Raw genomic sequence first — 20,168 nt, 5'->3', positions numbered from 1 at the left:
TCCAGCCCTGTCTGCCCTGCACGTCCCTGAGCTGCCACCCATCACTTGATCTCTGCTTCCTCCCTCCTCCACACCAAAGACCCCCCTTCAGGTAGACCCATCACTGTGAGGAGCACTGGATATGGGACTATTTGCACATGGGAACTGGGTGTTCATGTTTCTCCAGCACTGGACCCTGCTGCTCCTTCTAGTCCAGGCCGGGGCTAAGACATGAGTAAACACCAGTCTTCCCAGTACAGGTAAGGCTAAATCCTCACCTGATCCTGGGAGCACGAAGGAGCCTGTGGTGCTGAGGGGAGCCAGCCATTCCCAGGTCACCTACCTGCCCCGATCACCTGCTCGATTTTGACACAGGAGATATCGATTTCCTTTGCAAACTCCCTGACAGCCTCGTTGGGATCTTCGTAGGTGAAGGGATCGATATAGATCTTCATCCCTGGAGTCACTGCACAAAGGTGAGGAGAGAGTCAGATAGGTGGATGCAACTGGAACAACAGATTGTTGGCATCGAGGAAAAGAGAAACTTGTTTGCTTGAGGGTCTTTCTTCCTCAGCAAGTTGCATAATCAAGGGCACAAAGCAGAAACAGAGAAACAGTTTGAGAAGGAACATGCAGAGTCATGTTTCATAGGACTATTAAAGCCGGATTTAATGAATATCAGTTCACAAATCATTGTTGGGGTAGTGAGGGGATATGTTGTGAGCTCAGAGTGCAAACTGCAGACTGACTCCTCCATGAGAAGTCTGTGACCCTTCCAGGGGCAGTGCAAGCAGAATGGACAGTCCAGTCTGTTCTCCTGACAGGTAACCCAAGGCTGGGTTTCCTCTTGGGAGCCCCAAAATGGCCAAGACAAGCTGTGGAGGACACAAGGAAAATTGCAAGCACCAAGTTCTTCCTGCTGGGCAGAGCAGAGGACACAGTGACATGTCCTGGGAAAGGCAATGGCCATGGGACCTGGTGAGGCTGGACTGCTGCTGCCACATCCCACACTACCTGTGGGACAGCTCTTACCTATGGGTCTCCTCTTTCTATACCCATTTTCTGGCCTCTGGCTCACTCCAAAATGGGGGTTATATGGAGAGCAGAGCTCACAGCTCACTAAACAAGAAGCCCAACACAGCACCAGAGCATGAGTCCCAACTCCGGGATGCTGGTTGGATTCAGGGGGGTTCTGCAATGCTCACAGGCTACCCAGGCTTTGGCAATTTGCTGTAGTCTCCCCACAGCAATCACTGTTGGGGAGTGAGCAGGGACTGAGCCTTGGACAGCTGTGTTGAGTGTGGAAGTGGTTAAAAGGCACCTCAGGCCCTTTAGCAGCTCATGTGCATCCCATGGCACCAAGTGGTGCAGGCACAGCTATCAATGCCACCCCAGCCTGGAGCTGTCATGTCCCACACCAGGCCCAGGAGAATGTGTGAATGTGTGTTTACAGCCTGGACTGACAAACACCTGAGAGCTGCATTTTCATAATCTCTCCTGAAAAGTGTCATTTCTCCTGGTAAGGGATAGCGAGGCAGCCAGCACGGGCTGCTGGGCCACAGGGCTGCAGCTCAGAGCTCTGCCTTTTGGGAGGTGTTTCCCAGATAAATGAGAAGCAACAGCGAGTCCTGAGCAGAAACACTACTGGTGTTTTCCATGCTCTGAGCGAGGTCTGGATTTGTACAGGAAAAGGTTATTAAAAGGGCAGAAATGCTGAAGTTTCAAGTGGAACACAAGGAAAATAACGACTGAGACTGGAATAAAGCAAGATTAGAGCCACGTGTCTCTAGTGAGGGAGGAGAAAGGAATTTCAGGGACATGCAGGCAGGGATTAATCATAGAATCATGGAATGGCTTGGGTTGGAAGGGATCTTAAATGACCTCATCTCGTTCCACCCCCTGCCATGGGCAGAGACATCTTTCACTGTCTCAGGTTTCTCCGAGCCCTGTCCAACCTGGCCTTGGACACTTCCTGGGAAGGGGGAAGGAGGATGCACTGAGGTGAGGCAAAGGGTGTGCAGTGAGGCTGGGAGCAGGAATGCTGGATTGAGGGAGTGCCTTGCACTTGGATGTTGGAAGAGGGAGGCTGCAAGAGAGGGCATGTTAGGTACTGTATTATACACCTATACGTAGATACAGCTCCTATCTACTGGGAACGTGGGAGCACTGGGATGGGCTCTAGCAAAGGGGTGTGGGCTCCTGCAGAAGGACAGCACTCTGCAGGAGAGGGACGGGCCAGGGAAGGGGTCTCACTGCTGCCCAGCAGATGGGCAAAGATGAGGAGTCGGAGGAGCAAGACATGGTGTGGTGGCAGGAGCTGCAGCACAGAAGAGGGTGAGGCTTCAGGGGGCGTGTTGGATGTCACAGGGGTTTGCAGAGCATACCCAGGGGTTGGCTCCAGCCAGCACACAGGGCTGGGGATCAGGGCAGGGATCAGGGGGCTGGGTGAGGGGATGCTCCTGCCCACACATGCACACCCCAGGAGGCCCCTGAGCCCCCCCCCAGAACAAGGAATGAGTGAACAGGAACACAAACCGAAGAGCGAGCGGCCCCCCAGGGCGGGCGGGGACCCTCGGTACGTACTGTGGCCACTGGTATAGTGCTGCAGCTTGTCGGTGTACTCGGAGTCCGCGCGCTCAAAGCCCCTTCTTCTGGAAAGGAAGGGAGACCTGAGCACAGCATGGGCCCTTCCCATCCCCATGCCCCGCCACCCTGCCCCCAGGGACCACCTCCTGCCCGGCCCTGGTGTGCTCAGGTGACCTACCTGTTGCACACGATGCCGATGACGACGACGGCGATGAGGAACACCAGCCCCGCCGCCGAGGAGCCGATGATGAGCGGCAGCTTCTCCTGGACACTGGTCTGGTATTCAGCTGGTGCACAAAGAAGAGGGAGTGGGTTAATGTGTCATCCCTCACAAGCTCATCAAAGTCAGAGCAAAGCCCACCACATCTGCATGGCTGTTGCTTCTTTTGGTCCAGGACAGGTGGTGCTGTTTCAGGCCTGGGATGTGCCCCAAGTAGGCAGGTTGGATGGAGCTACCCCTTTTGGGAGGAAGATTTAGTCCCATGGATACGTGCTGTGCCTCGTCCTTGGCCTCAGGGCTGGAAAACTGGCTTGGCCTGTTTTATTTAGCAGCACAAATTTAGAAAATTAAGAGCTGGGTCTGCATTTGTCATCACCAGCTGGGCACATAGAAGACATAAAGTTTGCTTCCTCTAACTCCAGCTAAGCAGAGGCATCCCCATGGCAGGAAAGCTGGGCAGAAATCAGACCAAACTATGGGATTGTCTGCATGGACCACCACGGCCAAGCCTCTCTCCAGGTCTTGAATAAATGCACATGACTTGACAACACACCCTTGAAGGGGCTGACAGCAAGGGGATCAGCACTTCTGCCAGTGCAGCTCCATGGCTTTGTGGACCCTGTGTCACCTTCACCCAGAGGTGACAGACTCACCTTCAGTCATGGTCTGGAAGTACATCTTCCCACTGTAGCGGCCGTACCCGGCCACAGTCCGTGCCCGCACCTGGAACACGTAGATGGTGCCAGCTTTGAGGTTCTGCACTGCCACAGTGTTGGTGGGGCTTTTCACTGTGGTCGAGTTCAACTCGCTCAGATCCTGCCAAGAAAATACAAATCTGTCGTCGGAAAAATCAGCTCAGAATTGGGCGCTGTGTTCCTGGGAGGAGGAAGGGCAGAGTGGTGTGGGCAGAGAGGCCACCCCGGGAGAACAAACAGGTCCTTCCTCCTGGCAGGGAGACACAGAAGCAGGGATGTGAGTATAGGTATCCCTGGGCTATCTGGCACCTCTCAGGAAAGGCTCTAGAGGAGGTTTTAGCTAGAAAACTTGAGTTGTTGCTCCAAGCCTTGAGCTCAGTGGGGATGGGAACTGCTTCCCTCTTCTGTGCCCACTTTCTCTTAGCACTGTCCTCCTTCCTCATCCCCTCCTCCTGTGCCTGATCCAGCCTCAGCACCCTCTCCATTTGCTCTTCACTATCTCCCTTTACCTGTGCTGGAGGCAAAGCCCCCCTGAACACCGGGTTTTGGACCTTGGGAGAAGTATTTGGATTGCTACCACCCAGGGCCTGCTTCTCCAGGGGCCATGGCCAAGTTACCAAAGCTGGGGAACCCAAGAACATATTTAAAAGTGATAATGAGACTATTTCCAAACTTTTGTCCTGCCCCTTGTCTGCCGTTCTTCTAGCTGAGGACTGGAGCAGTCACACCATAATGATACAGCTGGCATTGCACTTGTGTCAGTGATGGATCCATTAGGAGTTATGCCCTTAGCTGAGGATGCAGAAGCACTGGTGGACAGGCAGGATCTCCTTGTACAAGAGAACAGGCAGTCCCTGTCCCCCCCCATGGAGAAACTGGACAGCAGAGGAGGATGGGACCACATTCAGAGAGCCTTGAAGGTGGTCAGAGCAAGGTGGCTGAAAGCCTGGCAGGCACGAAGTCCCAAAAGTCAGAGCAAAGCAGTAATCTCTGCAAAGAGTGCAATGCTTCTGGAAAACAGAGAGATCTTAGGAAAGCCGAGCTGTGGGCATGAGCCCTGAGAAAAGGAGGCACAGGCACTGATTTTTGAACCCAATGTCTGTGGTGATGTTGAAGGTGCTCATCCTTCCTGGCAGCACCTCGGATCTGGCAGGTCAGGCTGCCTTGGCAGGATCACTGGTAAAACAGAGCAGCAGCTGACAGCTCAAAATCTGAGTTGGCAACTTTACAGAGGAGTCCCCTGAGATCTGTTAACTTCAAGTCACTGCAAAGGGCTCAGCAAGCCCAAGGACCCCTCACCCTGCACCCTCACCACTGAGGAGGGGTAACCTCAGGATACACTGGCAGAAAGTCACACATGAGGTTTGTGGAACCCCATAAGTGGAAATGAGGGTGTGATCAAGGGACTGGTCTCTGTCCCAGTTCTGAAGTGTCACTGGGGTAGCAGGGAGGGATTTCTGCTTGTCCCATGGGAATGTGAGGTCAGAGTAAAACTCCCAGCAAGGAGAGAGCATCTGCTCCTCCTCACCAACTGCTGCAGTGGACTGCTGAAGGACAGAGAGTAATGAAGGGGCAATTAGGAAGAAGGAAGGTCCCACAGAATCATCAAGGCTGGAAAAGACCTCTGAGATCGAGTCCAACCTGTGACCAATTCTCAACTTGTCCCCCAGCCCAGAGCACTGAGTGCCACATCCAGTCATTCCTCGGACACCTCCAGGGATGGGGGCTCTCCCACCTCCCTGGGCAGCCCCTTCCAAAGCCTGACAGCCCTTTCAGGGAAGAAATTCCTCCTGATGCCTAACCTGATCCTCCCCTGGCACTGCCTGAGATTATGTCCTCTTGTCCTGTTGTTTGTTACCTGGAAGAAGAGACTGATCCCCACTTGGGTCCCCCCTCCTGCCAGGGAGTCGCAGAGAGTGATCTTGTGATCATAGGATCATGAAATAGTTTGGGTTGGAAGGGGGCTTGGAGCAACCAGGCCTAGTGGAAGGTGTCTCTGCCCCTGGCAGGGGTTGAAACAAGATGAGCTTCAAGGTCCTTTCCAACCCAAACCACTCTATGATTCTATGAAACACCTGAGAGACCTCCACTACTAACAGTTTTCTCTTCTAAAAAACTACATCAGTTTTATCCATCTGGATCTGGTGCTGAAGGTTCCTGGTTGTCACCAGGGTGTTTGGGAATCAGACTAATGACAAAGAAAAGCCCAAGTACAAATACACACAGATCAAGGGAAGATGAGCACACAGTAAACCCATGGCCTTGTTTGTCTGATCAGGCCTCAGCACTCCCTTGGACCTTTCCCAGGCGGGCCAGGAGAGAAATAGGTCAGGAAATGTTTACAGTTTTAGAGCTCAAGGGCTTGGATCAATCCTCCCAGGCCCTTGGATGGCACTAACAACATGGTAGTTTTAAAATCATTTTATCCAACTCTTTTGAAGAACCTCATCCCTGCTCCTGGAGGACTTTAAATTGAACATAAAGGGGTAGCCTACAAGCTGGTTGATAGCCTGGGAAATCTCTGTGTGCTTGTCTGAGGAAGGAGTGCTCATGACTGGGCTCACCTTTAATCCCAGACCACAAGGAAAAGGCATTTACACCTCTCCACCTTCCCTTATCAAACCTATTCTTTTTCCTTGACATCACCTCTCCAGAACCTGTACATTCACCTCAAACACTTCTTTCGTCCCTCTGGGCTTCTCCAGCAGGTCCAGGGCAACCAAGGTGGTTCAAAATCCAAGTTCAAGCTGTTTTGTTGCAGAGGTTTGTGGTGTTTGGGTCTTTTTCCTGCTGATTTTGGTTTGTGTTTGTAATTCCTAATTCAAAATAACACACTTATTTCCTCTTAGGTTTGATTTTGAGTCCTCATCTGGTTCCCCTTCCCTCGAGTCAAACTGAAGCCGAAACCAAAGTCTGATCAACAGAGAAAGAGTTTCTTGAAATCCTTTCAAGTAGACTGTGAAACACCAAAAGGACTTGCAAAAACTGCTTCTAAAATGTCACATTTAAAAAAAAATAAAAAAAATAAAAAAGCCAAGGAAAAATGTCAACTGGCTTAATTTGGCAGAGAGCTCCTGTGTGCCTGAACAGCCCAATCTGCCATGATCAGACCATCACACACAGCTGAACTTCAGCCCTCATGGCACGGGGGAGGCTCAGGTGTGGGGAGAGGGTCCTGCCAGCCACTCTGGAGGTGGATCCGTGGGGTCTGCAGAGCCTTGGACTCTCATGGGGCTTCACATCTCGAGAGCATTCATCCTCTCAGCCAGGTCTCCAGTCGCGTGGGGCAAGGGGGAACGGCCTCAAGCTGTGCCAGGGGAAGTTGGGGTTGGATATCAGGAAAAATTTCTTCATGGAAAGGGTGGTCAGGCATTGGCACAGGCTGCCCAGGGCAGTGGTGGAGACACCAGCCATGAAATTGTTCAATAAAACAAGTAGATGTTGCACTTGGCAATACGGTTTAGTGGGCATGGGGGTGAAGGTAGGACTTAATGATCTTGGAGGTCTTTTCCAACCTTAAATATTCTCTGATTCCATGATACTAAGTGCTAAGAGTGTTTGGATGCCTCTCACAAGAAAACTGAGTTCTAGACAGTGGACAGTCCAGGACAGTGGACAGGCCCAGTGTGGGCCCCAGGCAGGGACTGGGAATGCAGGAAAGCTGTCCCAAGTCTCCCTGGCAAGGCTTCCTCTTCATCTTCTTGATCTCACAGTTTTCCCCAGACAGAGCCCACTCCCTTGGGCAGCACGAAGGGGGAATTGCTATCCCAGCTCTTGCTCCATCCTGGGGACAGGTGGGAAATGCCAGGCAGCAGCTTTGGCTCCGAGCTCAGGGATTCTGGTGTCCAACACTGCAGGATGGAGTCGAAAAACTCAGAGAATCAGGGAATGGTTTGGGTTGGAAGGGACCATCTCACTGCACCTCCCTGAAGTCCCCTGAGCCAGCCCAGGAGCAGCACTTCCAGCATCCTTGGTCCAAGCCCTGAGGACACCCCATCCTGGGGCTGCTGGGCTCTGACCAGAAGCTCCCAGGCACCACAAGGGCTCTACTCCCACCTCCAGCTCCAGCTCCAGCTGGCACAGGTCACCTCTCCCAGCCAGCCCAGGAGACATCAAAGGGCTCCTTTGCCTCCTAAACTATTACACTGGTGACCAAACCGGGCTGAATGTCTTCAAACAATTACAAAATGAGCATAATCAAGCCCAATCATTTTGCATAACGAGGAGAGCTGATTACCCTTTGCAGTGCTTGACACTGCAGTGGCTCTCCAGTTCCCACACTCTGGGATGAGTTTGGCAACTTTGGCCAAAAATTGCTCTGCCCTTTCTACATGAAGACAATACACACTTCTTTCAGTAAGGCAAATGTTGGCAGGTACCTCTTGGAAGTGGAAAAAAGCCACATTAAAAAACACAGAGAGCAGCCACGTCAGGCAAGGTTTGCACAACGACCTGCACTGAAAGCAACTCTTAATGTTGCCTTTGTACAGGCACCTTTAATAGCACCTAAGAATAGCAATGTTATAAATAATCTGTGAAAGGGAAACAAAAATATATCTTTGTTTCAGGTATTGTGAGCGGCTCTTTTCAGTCAATGCTAAAATAATTTCTTCCAATTTTTTTTTAATTTAATTTATGTCTTTACATAGAAGAGAATCGGTTCAAAATGAAGAGCCAAGGCACTTTTTATACAAAATGTGTGTGCTGCTATTAGTCATTGGAGCTATTTTCATGAAAATAAAACATAATTTTCTACTGGGGGAAAAAAAAAATTCCAGTAGAAACAACTTAAAACAGCTCCAGAGATCTTTGCTGAGCATTCAGAAGCATGAGGGACAGTTTGCAGTGAAATATTTGGAAGGAAATCACCTCTGCAGAGACTGGCAGTGGACTGAGAACACACCTGGGGTGTATCACACACCCCATCCAACTGCAAGATTGATGGGAAGTAGGGGAAGAGCACAGCAGAACCAAAGCCCTGCATTTTGGGAGTGTTCCCAGGCATCCAGTAAATGGCTTTCAATTGCAAAACTCAGCCCTGCAGTGGCAGAACTAACCTGGGATTCAGGGACTAACCTGGGATTCAGGGATTAACCTGGGATTCAGGAACTAACCTGGGATTCAGGGACTAACCTGAGATTCAGGGATTAACCTGGGATTCAGGGACTAACCTGGGATTCAGGGACTAACCTGAGATTCAGGGACTAACCTGGGATTCAGGGACTAACCTGGGATTCAGGAACTAACCTGGGATTCAGGGACTAACCTGAGATTCAGGGACTAAGCTGGGATTCAGGGACTAACCTGGGATTCAGGGACTAACCTGGGATTCAGGGACTAACCTGGGATTTAGGGACTAACCTGGGATTCAGGAACTAACCTGGGATTCAGGGACTAACCTGGGATTCAGGGACTAACCTGGGATTCAGGGATTAACCTCTGGCCCATCAGCCCGAGCAGGACAGAGTGTCCTTGTGTACATACACACATCCCTTGCTTGGGGAGGAGTCACAGCCCTGCTGTTCTTCAACCAAAGAAACAGAAAAAAAAGGTACCATGAGGTTTAGATGATTCTGCCCCTCTGCTCTGCTCAGGTGAGACCCCCCTGCAGAGCTGCCTCCAGCCCAGCACAGGAAGGACGTGGAGCTGCTGGAGAGAGTCCAGAGGGGGCCACGGAGCTGCTCCCAGGGCTGGAGCCCCTCTGCTCTGGAGCCAGGCTGGGAGAGCTGGGGGTGGTCAAATGGAGAAGGGAAACTCCAGGGAGACCTGAGAGCCCCTTCCAGGGCTGAAAGGGGCTCCAGGAGAGCTGGAGAGGGACTGGGGACAAGGGATGGAGGGACAGGACAAGGGGGAATGGCAGAGGCAGGGTTAGGTGGGATATTGGGAAGGAATTCTTGGCTGTGAGGGTGGGGAGGCCCTGGCACAGGTTGCCCACGGAAGCTGTGGCTGCCCCATCCCTGGGAGTTCAGGTTGGACAGGGCTTGCAGCAACATGGGATAGTGGAAAGTGTCCCTGCTCATGGCAGGGGGTGGGATGAGATGAGCTTTAAGATCCCTCCAACCCAAACTCATTCTGGGATGATTCCATAACTTAATGAAATACCAGGACAGAGAGCACCCAGCACGTGGGGCTGCTCGTGTTGTCCTCTGTGCTCTCTCCCTGCTGCCTGAGAGTGGCTTGGGCCACTTGTCCCTATCATCAGGGACACAGTGCCCTAAGCTGTGACAACACTCACCTTGTGGCTGCCTGCAAAGACTGACCATCACCAGCAGCACAATGTTTTAGACAAAAATTCCCTTTATTTACAGCCTCCCCCAGAAAACAGAGGGGAGAGGGATGAAAGAAAGAGGATGAGAGATTAAGAGAAAGTAAGAGGAGGAGAATGAACTCCTTGAGGTCTTCAGCTTCTACATTGAGGGTCCCCAGGGAACAGACCCCTCTTGCTTTCCAGATCTGTCTTGTTATCTACTCATCTATCTTGCCACATATTCTGGGATCGTTTCCAAGGGTCAAATAAATGGCTGTGATTTATGCAATATAGGTCAGGACCTATTTAACAGCTTACAAAGGAGCACCCCCTCCTCCCTGTTCTCCCTCTGGCTCTTGGTGATGAGAAAATAGGTCACAGGCAGGCAGTGGGGGGGATTAATCATTTCTTCCGGCAACTGCTGGGAAAAATATTTTCAGTTCCATTTAATCATAAAGCTTTTTAATTAGTTAGTTTGCAATTTATAACGTATAATGTTTATAAGCTCTTGTGTAAGGGGGCAGATTCCCGAAAGGAGAAATCTCCAGCTCCCCATCTCCCCTGGGTCGCACGGATGGAGTTCACCAGCCTGGTGATCCTGGGACTAACACCTATGTGGTCTTCAGGTCTCTAAGCAGCCACACAACTCCAGCCCCATGGGATGGACACCCTGGCATGGTCCAGAATGAAATCCCTCTGCTCTTCTGAGTAGGGAGATGGTGGAAGGGGCACGTTCCTCTGGGATGAAAGAGCCAGAGCTGCAGGACCCCTTCACACCGACCCCATCGTGCAGTGTGGACCCTCCATGGGAGCATGGGACAGGTTCTCCCTGGTACAGCACCGAGGTTCAGGATGCTAAACATATGCCAAACTCACCTTTGGTGCCAATGCATCCAGGGACAGCATTCCATAAAACCTCCAGGATGGGACACCCAGAAAGTGTGCTCTGGCCCTGGACTGGATATTCCCACCAATCCTCATTCTTCCAGTACAGGGAAGAGAAAAACCAGACTCTTGGCTACCCAACTTTCCCTGCAGTGGGTCCACCTGCCCCAAGTGCTGTGGAGGTGAAGGGAGAAGGGAGAAGCTCCTCCTGAATGACCAGCAGATTTTCCACACTTGGGTCACTGGGACTGGAGTCTGGAGGGCTGATGGCCACTGCCACCCCCATGGCCAAGTGCAGCAAGAGAAGTAACCTGCTGATCAGCCAAGTGCTGTAGCTGGTGTTACACCCCTAAGCAGAGCTCTGTACCCCCTCCTCTCCCCAAAAGCTGTGGGTGATCCCTGTGGTACCTTCTCGTAATACTGCAGCTCGTAGTCCAGGATGACTCCGTTGGGCTGGTCAGGCTGGGACCAGGAGAGGGTGATGCTGTCAACGGTGCGGCTCACCTGGTGCATGATGGACACGGCAGAGGGAGCTGGGAGAAAGAGAGCAAGAGAGGGACCTCAGTCAGACACCAGCACAGGTGAGACCCACAGCCCAGGCTGGAGGCAGGCAGGTGGGTTACTGATGTTTGGAGCTGTGGAATTCACTCCCAGTTCAGTGGTCAGGAGATCCTGGATTTTGCTGTTTGTAGAGAGCAGTTAGGGAAGGAAAAAAATGTTTCCACAGAGGTTGTAATTAGAAAACACATAGGGCAGTGTCTCCAGCAGGAAAATGCATAATTCCAAGGCAAAACAAGGCCAGGGTTGGAGCAAGCACAGCATTGTTCCAGCTGGGAAAAGCCTCACCAGCCCAGTAACATGCAATCCTTCCTGCTTGCCACGGGGAAATCGGGGGCTTTGCACTTTGCCATTTGCATAGGGAAGCTTTCCAAGGCTTGGGAGGAGCTTCCCAAGTCTCTGGAGGGCACGGGAAGCTCCTCGGCTGGGCGTGTGGGGTCTGCGAGCTGCACACTCCAACCACGGGAGGTGCATCCAGCACATCCAGCAGCGTGAGCAGGCAACACAAACCTGACCTGACACGCTGACAATGCAGAGCCGCCCGGCCGGCCCGGCCCCTGCAAACAGCACCCCCCAGATGCCACTCGTCCCACGGGCACAAAGGGCCCTTCCCGGGCAGCTGCCACCGCGTGGCCCCCGCGTCGCCGCCGTGGCTTTGACACGGGGCCAGGTGGGAGCAGCGCTGGTGCCACGGCGTGGGAAAGCTGTCCTGGGGAGCTGTTCTGACAGGCCCGTGGGGCAGGGACCACGGCACGGAGCTGCCACCTCCCTGGGAAACCCCGACCAGCTCTGATCCTGCTGCGGAGCCTGGGGCAGGTGAGCCAACAGCCCGGGCTGCTTGTGATCCAGCTGGATCAGGAGGCTGCAGAGCTCATCGGGGCTGAGGGTGTGTCAGGGGAGGGTTGGGTTGGATCTCAGGAAAAGGTTCTTCCCCCAGAGGGTGGCCAGGCACTCGACAGGCTCCCCAGGGCAGTGGGCACGGCCCCACAGAGTTTGGACAACGCTTTCAGGGACACAGTGGGATTGCTGGGGTGCCCTGTGAAGGGCCAGGAGTTGGACTGGATGATTCTTGGGGGTGCCTCCCAGCTCAGGATAACCTGTGATTCTCTGCTTCTAGGTACTGACAGCAGAGATGCCACAGCACTGCAGGATCAGCCACCCACCCTTGCTGGAGGGCTGACACACACATGGGTGCCTGTGCTGCCTCCTCTCCTCTGCACTGAGAGCAGCGAGCTGAGCACCTTGCCCACCCTGCCCACCTTGCCCACGGCACTGCTGACACATCCACATCAGTCCAAGGCCTTTCCAGACCTCACCCAGCGCCAGCCCTGCCCTGGAGAGTGTGAACTCCAGCCGAGCGTTAGCCCTGGCACGTCTGCCAGCGCAGACTCACCACTCCAGCAGCTCCAGGGCAGAGGGGAAGCCTCAGGGGTGGGAGAGGACTGGAGCAGGAGCATGAAAGCTTCCCCATCACTTGTATGCTAGGCCTGGATACAAATGGATGCAGAGAGGTTTGCACTCAGATGGGCTTTTACCAAGTCCAACCCTTTCAATATTTCATGAAGAATAACTCATTTGACAGCTCTGAGACACAGCTCAGAGGAGCAGCACACAAAGCAATGCCTCACACCTATCCCCAGGCTGGCTCCCCTTGGCATCCTGGGCAGCAACAGGAGCTGTGCCAGCTGGGATTGCAGCAGTAGGACCATGGTACTTGGACCAGCGTGGCTCCAGAGTGTTCCTGCACAGCACTGCAAGGAATTACCATGGAGCTGCTCCTCTCAAATACACCCACAAAAGCCAGTTTTCTGATCCACCATCTGCCTCTTCACTGCTGGTTTTCTGGACTCAGAGCACTGCAGCTCCCAGGATGTTCAATGTCTGTGTGCCAAGGGGCTGGGTATGGGCAAAGCCACCACACTGCTGCCTGAGTTTCCCTTCACCTGCCTGGGTTTCCCCACTCCTGAAGGAATCCTGATGTCTATTAGCTTCAGCAGAGTGTTGCCGAGCTCTAGTTTCGTCCAGAATTTAGTAAAACTGAAGGAGGGCAGAGGACTTCCATCACTGGAAGTGTTCAAGGCCAGGCTGGAGCAAGCTGGGCTAGTGGAAGGTGTCCCTGCCCATGGCAGGGGGTGGAATGAGATGAGCTGTAAGGTCCCTTCCAACCCAAACAATTCTGGGATCCTAACAGATCCTGAGACTAATCCTTCCATCCATTCCTGGCGAAGCCAAGTCCCATTACCCACCAGTCTGAAACCCTCTGTATCACCTCAGCCCTGCCCTTGCTCCATGGACAAGGCATTGCCTCCCTCCTGTCCCACTGCTTCAGGCCACATCTTTACACACTCCTGGGAATAGCTTCTCATGCCGGCGTTAAGATAAAACACAGGTAACATTTCTGGAGCCTGTCAGCTCTTGCTGGAGCTTGCTGCTTCCCTGTCAACACAGATTTCATAGGACATCTGTGATTTCCAAGACATTTATCTCTCTCTGGAGTCAAGCCTTGGAAGGGAGATGTGACTACGCTCCAGGTGCCCTGCAGCTTGGAAGGGACAGGACTGAGGAGTGAGAACAGCCCAGGGTCTCTCTGGCATCTGCTCTGGGAACTGATCCCACACTCGTACGGGCTATTCCAGGACAGGGGCTGCACAGACCTGTCCCACCGGGATGTGGCAACATCCCATGATTTAGACAGGCTATTTCAGGACAGGGGCCACACACAGACAGACCTGTCCCACCACAGAAATTGGATGTGGCCACACCTCATGATTTAGACATAGGTTCAGTGGCCTTGCAGCTGGAGAAGCTCCTCAGCTTCAGGTTCCTCCTGGTGGGAGTGAGGTCTCTGGGATGTTGCTCTTCCAGTTCCATGCACTTCACAATCTGGGAGTACACAGGTCCTGGAAGGGATCTCCTGCTTCTCCAGGCTGTGCTGAGGAAGCTGCACAAGGTATCCAACTCCAGGAAGATGTGTGTGACTCATTTGTGAGCAGCCAGGCCAGGCTGCTGTGTACCTGGGGAACCCACCCCAGTTTGGCCCAGGAAAAGACCCAAATGGATGAGGTGGAGCTCATCTGATGAGCCTTAATGAGGCAAATGTGCTGCATGGTGGGAGGAGGCAGGTGAGATGAATCTTCAGCATCTTCAGCGCTTTTCCTACACCTGGGGCAAGGCAGTGTCTCTGGATGGGCAGGAACCTCCCCACTGTCTCCTCAGAAACCACTCCTGTTATCACAGACACCAGGGGAGTGCACAAGAGTAAAATCCCAGGAAGATTCAGGTCAGAAGTGACCCCTGGATGTTTCTGGTCCAAGTGCATGGCAGAGTAATTTCAAAATCAGATCACTTTGCTCAGGACTGTGTCCAGCTGGGACCCAAACATGCCCATGACAGTAATCCCACGGGCTCTCTGAACACCAGTCTCACTCTTGTGGGGAAGAAGCTTTTTCTGCCATTCCACTGGAACTTTGCTCATTGTCTCTTGTGTCCCTTTCTACTGTTGTCTTCACTGTGCACCTCTGGGGAAGGTTGGGCTCTGTCTTCTCTTTAAACACCCTCAATTTAAACATCCTCAGTTTTCACTGAGAGCACTGAACTCTGCAAAGCCACGAAACGTGGTCACACCTTGACCCCAGATGAGGAGCTGGGGTGCAGAGAGAGGCTCCCAGTTCTGTGAGTCAGGGATGGGCTGGGACTGGGTGTCTGAGTTTGAAACCAGTTTATAGTGGAGTCAGCCAGACCTCAGAGTGACTTTCCCAGGTGTAGCTGGGAGAAAAAGCTTCAGCTGGATCATGACACAGACGTCCAGAGAGGTGACTGTGCCCTGTGACACACAGAGGAGATCAGATATGGAGCGTCCCCACTCTCAGAGCCACGATCACCCTGAGACATCACCCATGAAGGTGTGAGCAGAGGCAGATTTATCTCAATGGTGTCTCCTGGTGTAGCAACAATGCAAAAAATAAACAGAGCTTCATTCCACAGAGGGTGGAAACACTTCTCATGACTGAAGCCCTTGAGCCCCAACGTCATTTTGAGGCGAAACGAATCATTTCAGCCCTTGAAAGGCACTTTTCTGCATCCTCTTTGTCAGGGATGGCCTCAGATTCCTCTTAGTGGAGCCCTGTGGCTTCTCCAAATTGCTGGAGAAATAAACCAAGCCAAAACCACCCCTGGAGTGTCAAACAAGCTTAATGAAAATCCACTAATGTACGAGGCCAACGTCTCTCATGTGACAGGAGGAATGTGAGGGACACTTCCATGGTCATCATCCCAAGCCCCCAGATGGCCACAGGACACTGATCACAGCCAGACCCTTGATGGATCCCCTCTCTATCAGTACCTTTCCATCTTTTTGATTACCTCCAGATATAAAATGACAATTTTTGACCATAAAGCACAATCTTTCTCTGCCACATCCCTGTAAATGAGGCCCCCTCCTCTGTGTCCTGCCTCCCAGGTGTGGTAGCTGAGGCATATCCAGCATTTTAAAGCATGAATTCTGAAGGAAAAAAAAAAAGGAGAAAAAAAGAGACCAAAAGTGATGCTCTGGGCCCTGATTATGAAGCTGAAGTCAATTCTATGAAATTCTACAAAAGAGCTTTTTCTTTTTTTTAAGAGGAGCTTTTGCCAAAGATCCTAAACAGGCACATCTCTCTTTCCAGGCTCACGTCCTTGATGGGAAGCATGTCCAGGTTTTACTCTGACAGAGTTGCTCCAAGAGGATGTTGTGACATGCAGGCCAACACCTCCCTGGGCAAGGCCCCAGAGAACTGCATGGCCACCAGCCTCATGGGCTACTTAAAGCAGCCTCTGCTGAGAGAAACCAAAACCCCAGGTGGCCCAGATCCATCACACAGAGGCAGCTTAACCAGAACTGATCCTCCACAAGAGGCTTTGGATTCTGTAACTAAGGATTTGCCTGATCTCCTGTAGGGACAAAGGGGTGTGTCGGTCACATTGTGAAGCCTCAGGCTTGCCATAGCCATAATTTTACTTTTGTATGAGGATTTACTTCTTTTGAGCTTGCTGGAAATGATAAAAAAAAAAAAGATTAAGGGAAAGAAGGAAATGGAAGAAAATAAGAAGGAAAAAATGTGAGTTTTCCAGGAAAAACAGTCACTTCTCAATGACAGAAAAAGCTGAAAGAAGGTCACATCAGCTGCAAACCCCAGGGTGGAATGAAGAGTCAGTGCAAGAACACGGCAATTCAGGAGAAAATTGGGAAAAGCTTCCATAACACCCAGGTCTGAACATCTGCATGAGACTGTCCATGGAGCCCAGGCAGAGTTAGAAACAGCTGAAATGCTTGTGGTTGTCCCTGTGAGTATGTTTTGGACACAGACCCCACTTCTCTGAGGACTTCAGATGATGATGAGCCCACAGTGGCTCTGGGGAGGTTTTCCTGAAGCTCTCTTTGAAAACACAACTATTATCTTCAGGTTGAAATTTATGGACTTCACTTTCCAACTGCTGGAACTTTTCTGGGGTTTGGAGCTAAATGGAGGAGGAGACTAGAAACAGAATTTTGTCCTCATGGAAGAACTGAAAGATAATGAAAACATTTACTTTTTTTCCATGGCAGAAGGGATGGAACTGGATGATTTTTAGGTTCCCTTCCAACCCTATGATTCTATGATTCTCTTCTGTTACCGAAGTAGACTGAGCATTTCATCTGCTCACATATCTACCTAATGACTCTCTCCTCAACATTTCCCAATTTTTTGTTAACGTCCTTTTCAAACATAAAACTCAAAACTGAGCTCAATAGCCAGGATCTGCCTCTCAGCTCCAGAGACAGCATCCAACTCCTCGCTCAGGTTTGATATCCCTGTGTGTCCAAGATCACAGAATATGCTGAGGTGGAAGGGACCCACAAGGATCATCCAGTCTAATCCTCAGCCCTGCAAATGCCCATCTCCAAGAGTCACACCCTGTGCTCCAGAGGATCATCCAAACACTCCTGAGCTCTGGCAGCCTTGGGGCTGTGCCCACTGCCCTGGGGAGCCTGGGCAGTGCCCAACCAGCCTCTGGGGGAAGAACCTTTGCCTGAGATCCAACCTAAAGGTCCCCTGACCCAACTCCAGGCCATTCCCTGGCTGCTGTCCCTGGTCCCCCCAGAGCAGAGCTCAGTCCCTGCCCCTCCTCTGCCCCTCCCCAGGAAGCTGGAACTGCAGTGAGGTCTCCCCTCAGTCCCCTCTTCTCCAGCTGAACACACCAAGTGCCCTCAGTGTCCTCACACGGCTTCAAATCAAGGCCCTTCCCATCTCTGTTGCCTCCTTTGGACACTCTCCAATGGCTCAATATCTCCCTGACATTGTGTCCCCCCAAACTGCCCCAATGTTGAGGTGAGGCCGCCCCAGGGCAGAGCAGAGCGGGACAATCCCCTCCCTGATGCCCCAGGACAGGGTTGGCCCTCCTGGCTGCCAGGGCCACTTCCCTGGCTCAGCCCAGCCCTCAGCCAGCTCTGCAGAGCTTCTCTTCCCTCTCCACTGGGCACATCCACTGTTTTTTTCAGCTGTGTCCACTGAGCTGGAGGGATGAGGTGGCTGCTGCTTCCTCACTCCTTGCCCCTCCCTGCAGCTTGGGGTCAGACCCAACCCCAGGGGACTGAGGCTGTTGCAGCATTTCCAATCACACCCTGTGTCCTGCTGGGAGAGGGGTGAGAGACCCTGGATCCATCCAAAATTAGTGTAATTGCTAAAACTGCTCTGTAAAGCTTAGGGCAATTCATTATGATAAAGCTGACAAAAAGCAGCAGGGGGACATCACATAATGAAGAATTGTTTTGGGGCGATGGGAAAGAAATAGGCCCATTTTCCTCCTTGATTTTATGTCTCTGAGTTGTTTTGAGGGTTCTTAGGCAGCTCTCACCCCAACCAATCCCCACCACACCACAACTCTGAACAGGACCAGGAGCCTCAGGACATCTGCTGAGGCACCTTCCTCTTTTATTCAACGAGAGCTTCCATCTAGGAACTGTTCCTTTCTCCCAGACTTGCTTTCTCAGTATGCTAAGGAGATCTCCCTCCTATCCCATCTCTACCTGCCCCATCCCTGGAAGCTGGACTTGGAGCAACCTGGTCTAGTGTGAGGTGTCCCTGTCCATGGCAGGGGTGGAACGAGATGAGCTTTAAGGTCCCTTCCAACCCAAACCACTCTGGGATTCTGGGATTCAGTATATTCTGGTTCACCCCATCCCAAGGCACACACCAGGGCTCCACACATCCTTATTGCTAACAGAGTGATAGCAGGAGCCAATTTTCTGTGTCTTAGGCCACCACAATGGCCAGGGGCTGTGGCTGCCACCAGTTTTTAGGAGGTCTGGCTCCCAGTGAGGTGATGCTATGGAACAAGCCCACCTCCAGTTACACACTGGACAATGCCCATGGCACTCCAGGGTCACTTCCAAGCCTGTGGAAGGTCACACTGTGCAGGCTGGGAAGCTGGACTGCTGGTGTAAAGGGAATAAAAAGGGAAAAGACAGTGCCATCAGCCAAGGATGCAGCCAGGGAGCAGCCCAGGGGCTCAGACCCCACCGGCAGCATCGTCTGCAATGCTCCCTGGGAGTGCCTGCTGGGACTGTGTGGCTCCAGCCTGCTGGGGGACACCAGGATCTTTCCACAGCTTCTCTTTCATCATCTCTATACCCATTTGAAACGCTGCCATGCAATCTGCCCCCCACTTTGCAGCCAGCCCCCCCTTCACCTGCCAGTCCCAAGGCTCAGCCGCTCGCTCCTTGCCAGACGGTCAGAGCTGTGGAGATCCCGGGAAAATCAAAGCCTCCCCATTCCTCCGCTGGCTTAGCTGGGAGAGTCAGGTTACAGGCAGCAAACCCCTATCTCTGATCACACTAATACCACTAACCCATGTCATGTCAGACAGAGTCAACATTTGCTCTGGAAAACACTCACCACAGAGAGAGAGCAAAGCCAGCCCGGCCCGTGGCCTCTCCCCGGCAACACTTTGAAATCACCCAGGGGAAAACTGAGGTGAACAGCTGGGAGTTTTCCAGCATCTCCTCAGAACCCTCCTGACAGATCTTGGTCCCCGGAGTGTCAGGTTACCGGACTGGGGGAACTGCTTTTATTATAGGAGGGTCAGCAGGGAATTCTGGCATTTTCAATTACCCCCGAGCAGCAGCGGCTGCGATCCGGGGTCAGGATTAACTGCCTGACCCCCAGCTGAAGACAGAGTGGCAGGGAAATGCACCATGATGCTGCAAGGCACCAGCCAGTCCAGAGGCCACGGGACAGGGCCCTGAATGGGGAGATGTGGGGGAGAAAGTTGTGTCAGAGCATCTGGCAGGGGATGCCTGTGACTGCCCTGCCAATGTGGACTTGGAAAAGTCCTTGGGGGAAGGGGGCAATCTTCCCTCCCACTGCCTCCACCCAGGGACTCAGTCTCACTGGGTCACCCAGGTAGCTCCAACACGTGGGGAACAGGATTCTCTGGGAGTCTATTCCTCAGTACAGGGTTCTCAGAGCTCCTCCTGCACTTGGAGCCCGCTGCAGAGAGGCTGAAGGGTGACACTGTGCAGTGGTGCTGTGATCCCTCACGGAGCAAGGGCCTCCCTGACCTTGAAACCACAGGGCTTGGAGACATCTAGGCTGGGATCCAGACTCCAGCAGCACCTGGAAAACTGTGTTTGAAGTGGCAGGAGCAGACAGGGCCTCTGTGCAAGGCTTCAGGAAGTTGAAGTGGGCACAGGGGGTATGGGGACCGACCTCTGTTTCCCCAGCAAGGGCAGAGTGGAAATCCACGACAACTCACTGCCCACTTTCCCAGAGACCTGGATGTCTTGCACCAGTATCTCACCCAAAGGACACCTAACCCAAAGCAGCCCTCCTTGCCCTACAGCACCCCAGTCCCAAAAGGTCCCCAGTAGGTGACTGTCACTGAGCAATGGACCCACTCTCCCCAGTTCAGATCCTACCAAGGCTCCAGTTCTTTGTGCTCCTACCGAGCTCAGAGTCCAAGCACATCCAGGTATTGAACT

General features: G+C 52.6%; 1 protein-coding gene across 4 annotated transcripts in view; it reads right to left on the bottom strand.

Annotated features, from left to right (window-relative positions):
• Positions 1 to 20,168, bottom strand: part of EPHB2 (EPH receptor B2) — a 125,313-nt gene that overhangs the window by 14,477 nt on the left and 90,668 nt on the right. Inside the window, exons 6-10 of one of the 4 annotated variants that reach the window (XM_027746807.2) lie at positions 11,021 to 11,145; positions 3,439 to 3,601; positions 2,744 to 2,852; positions 2,515 to 2,630; positions 323 to 445 (exon numbers count right to left, since the gene is read on the bottom strand). In XM_027746807.2, the coding sequence (XP_027602608.2) occupies positions 323 to 445; positions 2,515 to 2,630; positions 2,744 to 2,852; positions 3,439 to 3,601; positions 11,021 to 11,145 (636 nt within the window). The remainder of the gene's footprint in view (positions 1 to 322; positions 446 to 2,514; positions 2,631 to 2,743; positions 2,853 to 3,438; positions 3,602 to 11,020; positions 11,146 to 20,168) is intronic. The other 3 variants (XM_027746810.2, XM_027746809.2, XM_027746811.2) reach the window with 3 other exon arrangements.

Source organism: Pipra filicauda, unplaced genomic scaffold (assembly GCF_003945595.2).
Source record: "Pipra filicauda isolate LSUMZ 115617 unplaced genomic scaffold, ASM394559v2 scaffold47_size6085603_pilon, whole genome shotgun sequence".
NCBI classification, from domain to species: Eukaryota; Metazoa; Chordata; class Aves; order Passeriformes; family Pipridae; genus Pipra; species Pipra filicauda.
The sequence above is the reverse complement of the archived record's forward strand: the minus strand, read 5'-3'. Positions and strand labels throughout refer to the sequence as shown.